The sequence below is a fragment of the Channa argus genome, chromosome 21 (genome assembly GCF_033026475.1).
Source record: "Channa argus isolate prfri chromosome 21, Channa argus male v1.0, whole genome shotgun sequence".
Lineage (NCBI taxonomy): Eukaryota > Metazoa > Chordata > Actinopteri > Anabantiformes > Channidae > Channa > Channa argus.
The window spans coordinates 5,695,146-5,708,419 of NC_090217.1; the positions used below are offsets into that span (position 1 = coordinate 5,695,146).

Sequence of the window (13,274 nt, forward strand, 5' to 3'; positions counted from 1 at the left end):
TTTTGAGCCTCCAGGGCAATTATCCACCTTACATTTGTTCAATCCCAAATGTGCGAGACACTGCCATTTATCAAACATCGAAAACATATAACATGCAACTTATTTTATCAAATATTATCTATTGAACAAATCCCCACTAAATAATTACATGTACACTATATTGCCAAAAGTATTTGATCACCTGCCTTTAGACCCATATGAACTTTAGTGACACCCCATTAAGGCCTGGCTCGCAGTCTTCGCTCTAATTCATCCCAAAGGTGTTCTATCAGGTTGAGGTCAGGACTCTGTGCTCTCTTCCACACCAAACTCACTCATCCATGTCTTTATGGACCTTGCTTTGTGCACCTGGATTCATTTATTTGGATGGGTGAGTGAATACTTTTGGCAATATAGTGTATTTATTGGAAAAAACATTGGCTGCTTTCTTTCTGTTGGAATTCAATATCAGTAGGGCTGCGCAAGCTCATTTAGAAAGTTGACAGGAATCAGAGTGTGTCTTATCATACTTATGCTGATAATAAGCCATTCTTAGCTCAGTGAGCAAGTTACTAAATCATACTTTTGATATCAATAAGTGGCCTGTCTAAAAGTGTCCTACTCTCAATGTAAATAAGACAGAAATAGTTGCAGATCCTCAAAAACATATTCACATTTATATGTCTATGGAGTACAGTGAGAAATGCAAGAAACTCATTCTTGATGCTGGTCCCACTTTTAAGAAACACATCAGCAACCCAATTAACAACAACAACAACTTTCACTTTTCACTTTTTCACTTAAAAAAACGACTCCTCGTGTTAGCTGGTAGTCATGTCTAACTGTACACAGAATTAAATGCAGGCCTTCAGATGAAGCTCTAATTATGTTATTCTTTAACATTATCAATGTGCACTTTGGTTTCAACAAAGGAATCAAAGAGAAGAAAGGACACAAGAGACAGACACAGAAAGACAGTAATGTCTCTATTTCCGTCCTTTTCTGTGGGTGTTAATCATCTGTTTCTTCTCAGCAGAAGCCGAGCCCGGGGGGAACAGACCCAACAGATCCAAACAGAAAGAAGGGAAGCAACAGGTCCGCAGCACGATCATTTAAGACACCACTAAGAAACTACTTCTGCCTTCAGTAATCACTACGCAATAGTTATGTCATCTCTAAGCGGCTGGGAGCTCTGCGTCAAGTATGCCATCTTCATCTTTAATTTCATCTTCTGGGTAGGTGTCAACATTTTATTTGTGTTGTTTTATTGTGCAAACATGTAGAGACTAACGCGTCACTGTAGTTGCTCCAACTTATCTTGAACACAGCCTAAGATGTCTGCAAATATTTTCTTCTTTGGATGATTTCCTGTTGCAGCGCTGCGCTGTTTAGGTTAAAAGTAGCTACTTTTATTAAGGATACCAGTTATAAATAATGTGGGACACATTTGTGTGAGTAAATCTATGCTGAATTGTAGTTCAGCCTTGTTCTGTTTGAATTAGTGCAAAACTACATTTGTTGTTTAATGCATCTGAGCATTTACAGAAATCGTACATTATAACATTTCTACAGGGAGTTTGGAGCCTTTCGGGACTTTTTGCTTTAGCAGCATTCTCAGACCCATAGTAACAAACATAGTAACCATAGTTACTCCTCGTTTTAAACGATGTGCAATCCTCGTTGTTTAAAAACGCGTTGAATTTGTTTTTCTTTTCATTTTCGACTTGAAATTCAATTCATGCCTGGTGACAACGGCATTGTAAATGTTCTGACATTGGCGTTTCTCTCCTAGTATAAATTATCCTGTTACGTGGTAGAGAAAGTTTCTAAATGAGCTTGTAAGGGAAGTTTTAATCACAGCACTTGGCAAAAGTGACGTCATTTTTTCTTGGGAAGAATGACGTCGGTGGGATCGGGATCTCATATGGATATCATTGTTATATCAGGAAGAACTGACCATGGATGTGTGCAGTCTAACGACTTAATTTTAACTTCCCAAATTTTACATGTCTGCAAATATTTCTGAGTGCATTTCTGTAATGTAGAATAACGACGACCACTCAGGAATCACCAACTCGGGACAAGCTTGGTCTGGGGTGTTCACTATGTTATCCCGCCTCCAAGGTGGGGAGGTGCTGGATTTGTACCGGGAACCTGACAAGCAGTCGGCCGTAACTCGTGGTTATCGTAAGCAAATTAGTAAATACGCAGTAACACTCAAACCGAGATGACTAAAAGTGAAACAATGACATAATAATCATTCTTTGTGCACAGACCTAACCAGACAAAGCAGGCAGACTGACAAGTGCGAGTTAAGCAGCTTCTTCTTCTTCTTCTTGTCTTATCCCTTTTGGCTTATCTCATAAGTTCAAGGCCAAAAGAAGATTACAGTGTTTCAGAGCAAAATCAGACAGAAAGGCCATTTATGCAGGAGTCAAAATCCAGGTTATTAGTGTGTGTGTGTGTGAGAGAGAAGACTAGAGAACAAAAGAGAAAAAACTGACAAAATAAAAATTATGTGAAACCAAAGTACACTAATGCAAAACTGACATTAGGTGGCAGCTGTGCAATTTAGTTTGTGCAAAAGTGTGATGTTCACATTGTCTTTAATAAAAGCGTCATCCATTTGTGTGATATAGGATTAGTACAATTTTATTTGTAGTCTTTATCTCATCTACAAACGTTGTCAGACCCTTAGATCAGTACTGCTGCATGTAGAGTAGAAGGGATGGGTCTCCCCTTGGATACAGTATTAGTGAACATTCAGGGGTCACCAACTGTAGCTTGTTACGCAAATTTTGCATTTTTTTTTATTCAAAATTGAATCTACGCAGAGTAAAGTGGGCACAAAGTCAGAAATTACCTTTTGGAGGTAAACAAATAAAAATAAACACTGCAGGTCTTGTGTATGGTGTTCCGATCGTTTTTTGATGTAAAGTGACAGTTAGTGGTTGTGTGAGCATGGATCCTATCAAGTCCCCTTTTATGATTTTACAATCAACTGACAGCAAAAAACATCACTAGTCAACAATAACACTTCTTGGAAGATATAATACACGTGATATACAGCATATTCGGTCAAACTGTCTTCATTCTAAAAGTACTGAGTACAATTTGGTCCAGTTTGGGTCAATTCGACACCTTTGTACACCGGTGTGTGGTCATATTGACCTCTTTCATATAAATAGTTCTTCATGAAAGCAAAAAGAGTCTGTAGCATATTGATACATGTGCATGTTTTACTGGTGCAAGCAATACTGTGCTCCAGAATTGTTTTCTTCAATGGGGGTTGTTTTCCTTGCTCTGACGGGCAGTTGAGTCTACTGCATATTGTTGTAGAATTCATTTAGTTATCTGTTGCTCTATGTGTTTATCTCGAGGTCACAGTAGCTGGTGGAATGTGGAGTCGGGAGGGCATTTTAGTAAGAGGTGGTTCTAATGTTCTGCTTAAAAATGAACGGTTACTCAGAGGCTCTGTGCTAAAGGGAATTCAAAGCAAAGACTAACTAAGTGAGGAAGCAAATTAAGGAATTGAGAAAGATGATTTCACAGTATGGGTCATGGGCCACAGGGAAAAGTTGAGAAGCAAATCATTAAAAGTCTGCGCACTGCTAGTGTGAATCCGCTAGTTCATCAGAAGATCACCAGAAAAGAATCATCCAATATGTGTGAGAGAAATGAGGTACTGCGTACTTATTGCAGTGTGATACTCTGTATATAAAAAAAACATCCCTCTGGAATTCCAGAGGCCGTTCCTCTTCTGCTCTTGGCCGCGCCGACTCCCTCCCTCACCCCTGCTGACTTCCTCCTGAAAGCAGGTGAGGGGTGTGACTCACACAATAGTGTCTCTCGGCTTGGTTTCGTCCTGGCCACCAACAGATCCACTCGACGTCTACCTCTGGCAAACCTCGAACCTAGAACCATGGGAGGTCAACAGTGCATCAAATACGCGGTGTTTGTGTTCAACTTTATCTTCTGGGTATGTAGACTCACCTTTCCTGCGTGCTTTTGCTGCTCGTGCGTGACGGTTGTTGTTCGCCTGCGTAAGGCTTCAGGTCTGGAAACGCTTTTGCAGAGAAGCGCAGCGAGTGACGGAAATGGACTTTTAATCCTTCGCAAGTTTTTTTTGTGAGCAGAGAAGGAATCGCTGAAACGACCGAAGAGTGTTTCTCAAGAAAGCTCCGAGGTGTTTTGAAAAAGGTTATCAGCTTTACGCGCCCTCCTTTTTTGTTTTTTTTTTAAAAAGCGGCAGTTCAAAAAAACGTACCTGCTAGGTACATTTTACCTGCTGTTCCCACCGCGTCATGAGGCGACTGCATCCAGTTTGTAGTAGTGTCGGGAGATGCTTTTATTCCGTTTATCTGGAGTTTCCAAATAAACTGTGAGGAAATCATTGGCTGGGAAAAAGTTTGCAACACATTAGCTGAACTGTACTGAATCTGTTTTTAAAACTGAGAGCCCCCGGGAAGACACCATCGCCAGACGAGTGGAGCCACGTGTGTTTCCACATCTGAGCTTTAAACTTCAACGTTTTCAGCTTTGTCTCAAATTTAGTTCAAAGACAATTTAAAGCAACTATATTTACACAAGTGCTGTGCTGAGGGATACTTTAAGTGTCACTCAGTACTTAATGCACCTACAGACTGTAATTAGTGGATCCCTGCCAGAAAAACGTACGGTGTAACTGCATGCATAATTACTGAGTGGTCTGAGGCTACTGTGTGGGTGTGTGTTTGGGTGTGTGTTTACTGCCTTCGAAAACAAAACTTTTTTTCCTTTGGAAAGCCAGGACATTTTGACCGGTCCTCACTTCTTCAAAGGGATCTTACAGGTGGAAAACCAATTTTTGCGGTTAGAATTGGGTTTCGGTCAGGAGCCTGGAATATTCATCAGGTCAGTGAGTATCATCCCAAAAGAAGGTGCGCAAGCTTCTGTGTAAAACGTGAGTCATCTCTGCAGGGAATGTGATGGATGTGTGGGTGTGTGTGTGTGTGCGCGCGCGCGCAGACAGATAATTCTGGGCTCGACCATATCTTTTAGTGTCAATAATTCCTCCCCATGACTACAGGTTGTCATATATTTGATGTTTAGGCATTTACATATGTGCGAGCCGGCAGAGGTTCTGAACAAGAGTTTTCCCTTGTTGCTTGGAAATGCTTGAGCAACTAATTAGATGTGAGTCAGACATCGAAGGGGTCAGAAACGTGAACCAACGTGGGGTGGATGGACGACATACACTAGCAATAAGGGAGCTTTTTCAGAGATGTGAAACGTCTGGCCAGTTGTCGTCCCTCCAATCATGACTATATATAGTCATACTTTTCTTTAGGCCTCACTGGTGAAACAAATTCCCCTTGTGTTAAAAAAAAAAACAAACAAAAAAAAACCTCCCTTTAGACCCCTGTTTAAACTGAACTAAAAAAAAGACCCACATTAAAGTCTGGTGCAGGCAGAGGTAATGACTAAAGTTTGGGTGTGCCTGGGCTCAAACCGACTGTAACACACTCCTGGAGCTGCATGAGATGTGGTATTTCTCATGTTAATGCTAAAAAAAATAAGAACTGGAAAGTGTCTAAATTGCAGGTTTGTATTTATTTGTAGGAGGGAACAATACTTTGAGCGTACACACAGACGGATTGGTTATTACTGTGATTACCTGTTAACTCTGCTTAATTAGTGTTTTGACAACTCTGGGTCTGCGGTTCCTATGTCTAATTCTGAGATGAACACCTGAGACAGCAGCACAGCCAAAGAACCAGTTCACATCCCCACAAAAAAAACATCAGGTTATGTTAGACAGCTGTTGCTACAGATTCTCTACTGTAAGCAAAGATCCTGGCTCTCAGATTTTTAAGACTTCCTGTTTCCACAATCACGACCTTCAAGATGAGAAACCCAATGATCTTCAGTATTACGCAGAATTAGGAAACTCATGCCGAGGCCTGTAAACGCTATCAAACCTCCCAGAAGCTCACCCTTTATTTCCAGCAGAGTGCATTTGTGCCCAACATCACTGTAAGTTGTACCTCCTGGGAGAAGTGGAAGGGGAAAAAATGTCGTCCTGCAGTTCTAACTTCTGACCTGATAGCATGCACCTGGCTCACTGACTGCATACCTTCACTAACAAGTAATAATCTGAGCAGTGAACCCAACGGCATGTGTTTGATTTTCTGAAAATTGAGAGATATCTGGAATACGTCAGCATCAGCACAGAGAAACATTTCCATTTCCAGCCACGAATGGTCATCCGTCCAATGTTTTTACAGTTGGGTGTGAGGGTTTTTAGTCAAGTTTACGTTGGAGGTTTCGCCCCATAACATCGTCTGGCGGAATTGCCAGTGCCCATATCTAAACAGTAATCCTTTTGGGCTGCTCAAGTTGGTCACCAGAGACTTTAAATAGTCAGACTGTGCGGATTTCATGCAGCTTTATGCCAACAGTCTGTGTGTTGTAACTTGTTTTTAGAGCAGGGAGTGAAACGAGCAGCTGAAAAATGAAGCAGCACTGTGACCTTCATTTCAGGGCATAACATGCTGGAAAACTGCATTTGCTTTGCTGCTGCTGTGTTTGCATGTGTGCTTGTATTTGCAATCTAGGTGTAATCTAGGCAAAAAAAAAAATCTAATTTCCTCACAGTGAGTCTTGTCTTAAGTCCCTGATGTGATGCCTGGTTCTGATGCTTTTTACACTCAACCATCCCTTCAGATCAGAATGTTATGAGGCACTTTTATGAAGCTCTTCGAAAATCAATCAATTCACATGTTATACATATGTCCCATGTCAAGAAACCCACATTTCAGACACTGATTATTTTTCTTCCCATCTCTGCTTTACTCATACTGTAGTTTGGTGTGAGCACAAAGAAATAAAGGCTTTAGACGTTCATTTAGCATTTCCACTTCTTACCCTGTTGTGATCTAATGATTCTTCACATTTCACCCACTCGAAGATGAAGTTCTGATGTCCCTACAATCACAGGGAAGTGGATACATCATAGTTTCATCTGGCTTTATGTTTAGTATTTCATTTAACTTTTACGGGTTCTGCCCATTTCACGTGAACCTACACCAAGACTAAATCCACACAAGCAAAGCGCAAACAAGCAAACTCCACACAGAAAACAGATCGCTTGGATTTGAACTGGCGAACTTCTAGCTGTGAGGCGGAGGCACTTATCACTCCACCATGGTGCTGCCCAAAACCACTTAATAATACAAGTCATTGTGACTTTCAAAAGTGGGATGGAAACTTTTGTTAGATTGTTGTGGTGAAGTTGGTTTCCTGACTGTCTTACAATTCATGGTCTGCTTGCCGGCGAGGACACACTAGGCTATTATACCCCTGTTTTGCTTGGATGCGTTGTCACATATCCTGCTCCATAACAACACCCTTTGTGTGCCGTAGGAGTCCCAGCATGACCTTTCTTATGGGCTCTTGTGCTGATTGCCAACGTTACGCGCGTTTTATCAAGTGCAGATGTTAAGCAGGTTTGTTTTGATTGATGCTGGTAGACAACACGTGAACTTGTTAACATCCTCATTGGTATGGACTGTTTTTTGAATGTGGCTCCGATACCTGAGGTTGGGTTGAATGTTCTGGCCAGTGACTCAGTACACCGTCACTTGCGGGATCCTTCACGTCATCCCCTTTCCCCGCACTATGGAGGTTGTGATCGGGTTCAACCTCATAATTCATAACTCATAATTATGCAAAACTCCTCTGAAGCAAGTGGGGAGCAAGTTGAAAATTGGTGACATCGATGGTTAACGGCCCAGCATGCATGTCCACTTTTCTCTGTACAGTGAAGTATTTGGAGAAACTCATGAAGCAAATATGCACCAGTGTAAATATATTTTTTTCCTTTTTGGTCTTGTAGTTGGCGGGTACCGGAGTGTTGGCCGTGGGACTCTGGCTGCGTTTTGACTCCAGGACAGCTGGACTGTTGCAAGGAGAGGAGTCCCCCTCAGTCTTTGTCACTGGTAAGTCATAAATCTAACATCTTGTCTTTACGGTGACTCACTGACAAATAGTAAAACTACCTTCTGCTGACTCACAGAAGGTGTGGTTTTTACTTATGCAGTGTTGGAAAAAGTTTCCTGCCAAATTTCATTCATTTATATGGTAAATTAGAGTTCCCTACTAGAAACTAGAATCCCCTTAGACATCTGGTCCACAGACTGTGGCAGTGCATGGAGTTCACTTTTAGGTTATGTTAAGTGGATGATCCATTGTCTCAGATTTTCACTGGTGTGAGGGGAAAGCAACTTTCGCCTGGGGGATCATAAACGTTTAATCTAAATGGATGGTTCAGAGGCATAATCAGCACAGTTTAAAGTTAAGTGCATTTCTAAAATAGGCACTGTTGTTTTGTGGATCTTATTTCTGGGGAGATCATTCTTTAACAAGTGTGGAACAACAGTAGTGAAAGAGTTGTCTGATCTTTTTTACTTAAATAGAAGTCGAAGTCTCTCCACTCCAGTAGAAGTGAAACATCTGGATTGATGTTAGTGTCACCGAATTGATGTCCCAGTATGAAGTTTATTTGAAATCGTGCTGCTACTGTTTCTCTTCGGACACATGCCAAAGTCCCCCTGGGTGCTCTAAACTGGAATTACTCAGGGTTAAACCACACAGACACACCAGGGACTCATATGAAACTACAGTAGTCCTTCTAATTGGTCCAGTGCTTGTTTGTACTGTACCTAGCAGCTTGATTTGTAACAGTCATGATTCAAAAGTACTTGTGTTTTGTACACATTATAATCTAAGGAACTTTAAAACTAATCACCCCTTGGATTGTTAAAAAGTATAATCTGCTTCCACCGCTGTAGGTCAAAGTATTGAGCCATTGTAGAAAGAGGGACGGATGCAAGATAAAGCGTATTTAAATCAAAGTCAGTATAAATAGTGCAGTACACTGATTCACTACAACCGTAACCACAGTCTTAACATTGTCACGGAGGACAAGGGTCAGCATGCTCACTCAGCAGTCTGCAGTTGCACAGCCTCAAACACAGCAAAAACCCAAAACTCCACAAGAATTTCTATAAGTAGCACAAATCTTTCACCCAAGTAGAATTACTAAGCAGATCATCCACATTTTACCCAAAGTATAAAAAGGAAAAGCACTTCACCAAGAGCAAGAGTGTATTTTAAACCACACTGATAATAGTATTTATGGCAAAACCTAAATAAGGTCACTGATGGTAAAGCTGGAGCTGGAACACTAGGTCGTGAGAAGTCGTTAACCCATAAAAATACACAAGCACTTGTTACTAGGGGAGCAGCAGCACAGTTGAACACAAACACTTGACTTTGAAGTCTGTATCATGTTGGATGCAACCAATTGTATGGTAAATTTAGGCAGTGGTCCAGCAAAAACAAGCTGAGCAGAGGGAACCATATGGTATTGGAACCATACAGAGGCCATCTGAGGCCAAAGCACGGGGGCTGTTTTTTGAATGTGGCTCCGATACCTGAGGTTGGGTTGAATGTTCTGGCCAGTGACTCAGTACACCGTCACTCGCAGGATCCTTCATGTCATCCCCTTTCCCAGCATCTTCGAGCCTGGCTGAGCACAACGCCTAACTTTCCTTTTTCGTTGGTGGACAGGGAATTTGTGTTCATGACTTCACTATTCTCATTGGAACCATTACTAAATAGGAATCCCATCTTCTGTTACTGTGTGCCTCTTCCATCTAACTGGGAGGGGGCCTCAGATATGACAGGACATGGTATCTTGGTAAAGAAGTAAACATGTCCATGGAAAGTCTCTGCGGTTGCGTCACTGAATATACTGATGACATGGTTTAAGCTTAAGATTAATTACGTACTGGTTAAAGTTACAGGAAGGTTAAGTTAAAGTCCACACAAGATAAGAAATGCAAACATGTGGATCCTACGCTTTAATAAAATACTTTGGCCCTGCAGTATACTTTCGTTTTGTTTGTTTTTTTGTTTTTGTATCAAAAAATGCTAGATCATAGTTGAGGTTTCTATTTTTGAACTTGCTGGTTTTGCCGCTTGCTGATGTTGAGTCATAGAAAAGGAAAGGAAAGGTCGGTTTGTTCCGACCAGAGAATTGCAGCAAAATAAATTAGGAAAATGCTGCTAAGAACCTTTTTTTTGTAGGCAAACAATAAGTCATTTCCTCAGCTGGGTTTCCCATGGTTCTGTTTTGTAAAATTTTATTGACTTTACTGTTTGAAGGGGTGTGCTGAGCAAGTTGCGACAGGAGTATCAGCGTAGGCAGAGGGAAGACATGGGCAGAGCAGGGACGACTGATTAAATCAAGTCTTGTTGGAGCTAGTCGAGGTAGCACATCATATCTCTAAAGTTTTGTGTGTGTGTTGCCAATGTTACTTTAAACTTGGATACTGACCAACAGCTTTTGTATTAAGGAATCAATGCTTGCTCGTAATATTGTCCTCTCAGACAAACACCTCTTTATATTGTTGTAGGTGTGTACATCCTGGTCGCGGCGGGGGCTCTGATGATGCTCGTTGGATTCTTGGGCTGTTGCGGGGCAATTAAAGAGTCACCGTGCATGCTGGGACTGGTAAGATATTCTTGGCTTGTGCCAAATGGAGGACTCGAATAAATAAAACCTGCTAACAAAACAGCTCAAGTTTGTTTCAGTTTTCACTTCAGCCGATCGATCTAGACACTAGTCCAGGTTGAATTTGATGAGCAGGAAAAGACCTTAATGTCACAGACTCAACAGATTCTACAGTATCGGCTTAGCAACAAACAGAGCTAAGAGTGAACATTTTAATTATTGACTGAACCTAAAGTTGATGATTGGCAATGATGTGCTCACGGCTTGTTTCCACTGCTGCCAGGTGGGCAAACATAGGTTTTTGCAGGTTTCATTGTGTTCCTATGTATACAAACTCATACAAAAGTTAAAATCTGAAATCCACTCTCTGATTAGAGATGTTTAACTGTGTAAAAACATACACGGACCAAAATTTGGTAGTATAATCTCCCCTTTTAAAAAAAAATGCATTCATCTTGAAGTTTAAAATCAGATTTTGTACAGTGCCACCAACATGCTAAAGAATCTTTGTTTTTTGTTTTTTAAGTTCTTCGTGTTCTTGCTCGTCATCTTTGCGATGGAAGTGGCTGCTGGCGTCTGGGGTTTCTCCAACAAGGAAAAGGTACAACTGCACAATGATGCTGTCGTTGCTGCCAGTAGTCGAAGCAGAGCTTGTGTTAAATGCTTTCCTTTGTCTCCCAGGTGGTGGAGGATTTGACCGAATTCTATAAACAGACTTACACAAACTACAAAGACACAAAACAGGAAGCACTAAAGGAGACCCTGCGGCTCATCCACTTTGGAGTGAGAACACACCTGAGCACTTATTGTTTCAGTCACTTCTGTTTCTCCTTTTTTAAATTGTATTCTTTCTTTCTTTTTTTTTTTTTTATTTCTTCTTTGTTCAAGCTTGTAGCATCATCCACTCACATGATGTGTTATCAGTGTATTCTGGTGCTTGGACACAACAAACACAACTTATTTCTTTTACAAAGGTTTTAGTGTGTGAGTGTTTCTGTATATGATTCTTAGTAATATTCTTAGTAATATTGTTTTGCCTTTGCTCTGAGGTGTTCGTCCTGTCTAGCATTCTCTTTTTGGCTATGCATCGGATTTCCACTAAATGTGTTTATTCTGGTCTTATCTCATGCTTTCATGCTGGGTCTGGAATGTATTACACAGTCGGGTTTTTTTGTTTGTTTTTTTGCACTTGCTTGTGTGTGTGTGTGTGTGTGTGTTTGTGTGTGTTCAATAATTAACGAATGATGCACGAATAAATTGTATGATTGATGCCTGGTACTTTTCCTCTTGGCAGTTGGAGTGCTGTGGTCCGGCAGGATCAGTTATTGAATATGCCAAAGACACCTGCCCCAAGCAAGGTGGACAGATGGTCAACAAGGTAATAGTATAGTTGATTATTTAGAATTGACTCTTGACCACGTTACGTTTCTTTATACAGAATCCTTGTTCATCTTGCAGTCGTACTTTGTTCTTTCAGTTTACTCAGAAGTGTAAATCTTGAAAGGATGATGACTAACAGTAGTACTAAGCAGCAGAAAACTCACGTGTCATTCCTGTTCTGGCAGAGCTGTCCGACTGCCATTGACGAAATGTTCAACAACAAGCTACACATCATCGGCGGCATTGGCATTGGTATAGGAGTCATCACGGTGAGTCAAAGGACCAAAATGTAGTGGAGTAGGCATATCAACTGGTATTTGAAAATAAAAACAAACTAACTTCCCCACAGACATGAGCAGCGCCATTCTTATTATTGCTCAACAGTTTCTTCTAACTTGCATGTTAAAGTAGAACCGCTGACGGAAAAAACTGTCTTCTCATTACACCTTTTTGAAGTGATGCCAATAGATATTTTTATTTCTGGCTTGTAATTTAACAGCACTTTGGTATAAAACATTTGAACTCTACTTGGACACACGATTCCAAGGTTTTCAGTTTGGACACAAGAAAGAGCAGGTATTTAGGAATTGAAATGTTGCCTAGTGTTTATCTGTAAAACATTGTGGCTTTGTCTCCACAGATCTTTGGGATGATCTTCAGCATGATTCTGTGCTGTGCCATCAAGAAGTCCAGGGACTATGTCTGAACAACCACAAAACCTGCATCTGTAACTAACCTGGAACCTTACTTCTACACCTGCTGCTTTAAAGTTTATAAGTTTAATACCTCTTTTGTTATGCGCTGGATCCATAAAGGACGGTCACTTCGACCAGTGATAGTATGGCGTCTGTGTAGTTAATCACCTCCCTCCACTCTGCGGTGAAGTTTGAACCTGTGCTAAATTAAATAAATAGATGATACGTCTGGTACGCCTTAAAAAGGAAAGCAGTTTTCATCCAAACAAAATCGAAGGACAGCCTCGGGATTATTAGCTCAGTTGGTGAAAACTGAAGTTTGACTGTGGTGAGTTTTCTAACAGCCTGTTTTTCTTCTTTTTCTGCCAAGTGAATTTTTACTATAATTTTTGTGTTTTAGTTTAAAGGTTAGAAGCTTTGATTTTTATAAAACCAGACTTATTTTTTTGCACTTATTGATGAAAGCAAATTAATTGTATGTTTCCCATGCTGAAGAAATTAACAAATAAACATTGATTTATGTTAAATGGAGCCTATGTAAAACCTATGTCATTTCTTCACGGGTATTCCATTTTATACACCTCTTATCCAGCTTGATGCAAAGCTGTGGAAACTCCAGATGGATCATCATTCAAATTAGTACAGATGTTCCTCAATCTGTG

General features: G+C 40.7%; 1 protein-coding gene across 2 annotated transcripts; it reads left to right on the forward strand.

Moving 5' to 3' along the window:
* The first annotated feature begins 974 nt into the window (after nt 1-974).
* LOC137106642 (CD9 antigen-like) lies at nt 975-13,143 on the forward strand. 2 transcript variants are annotated; one of them, XM_067490231.1, is made up of 8 exons: nt 975-1,214; nt 7,856-7,958; nt 10,440-10,537; nt 11,064-11,138; nt 11,219-11,320; nt 11,832-11,915; nt 12,103-12,186; nt 12,558-13,143. In XM_067490231.1, the coding sequence occupies exons 1-8, from the start codon at nt 1,146-1,148 to the stop codon at nt 12,621-12,623; spliced, it is 681 nt and encodes a 226-aa protein (XP_067346332.1). In that variant the 5' UTR covers nt 975-1,145; the 3' UTR covers nt 12,624-13,143. The 2 variants fall into 2 exon arrangements, with proteins under 2 accessions (XP_067346332.1, XP_067346334.1); XM_067490233.1 differs by lacking the exon at nt 975-1,214 and adding an exon at nt 3,798-3,958.
* Nucleotides 13,144-13,274: the final 131 nt, after the last annotated feature.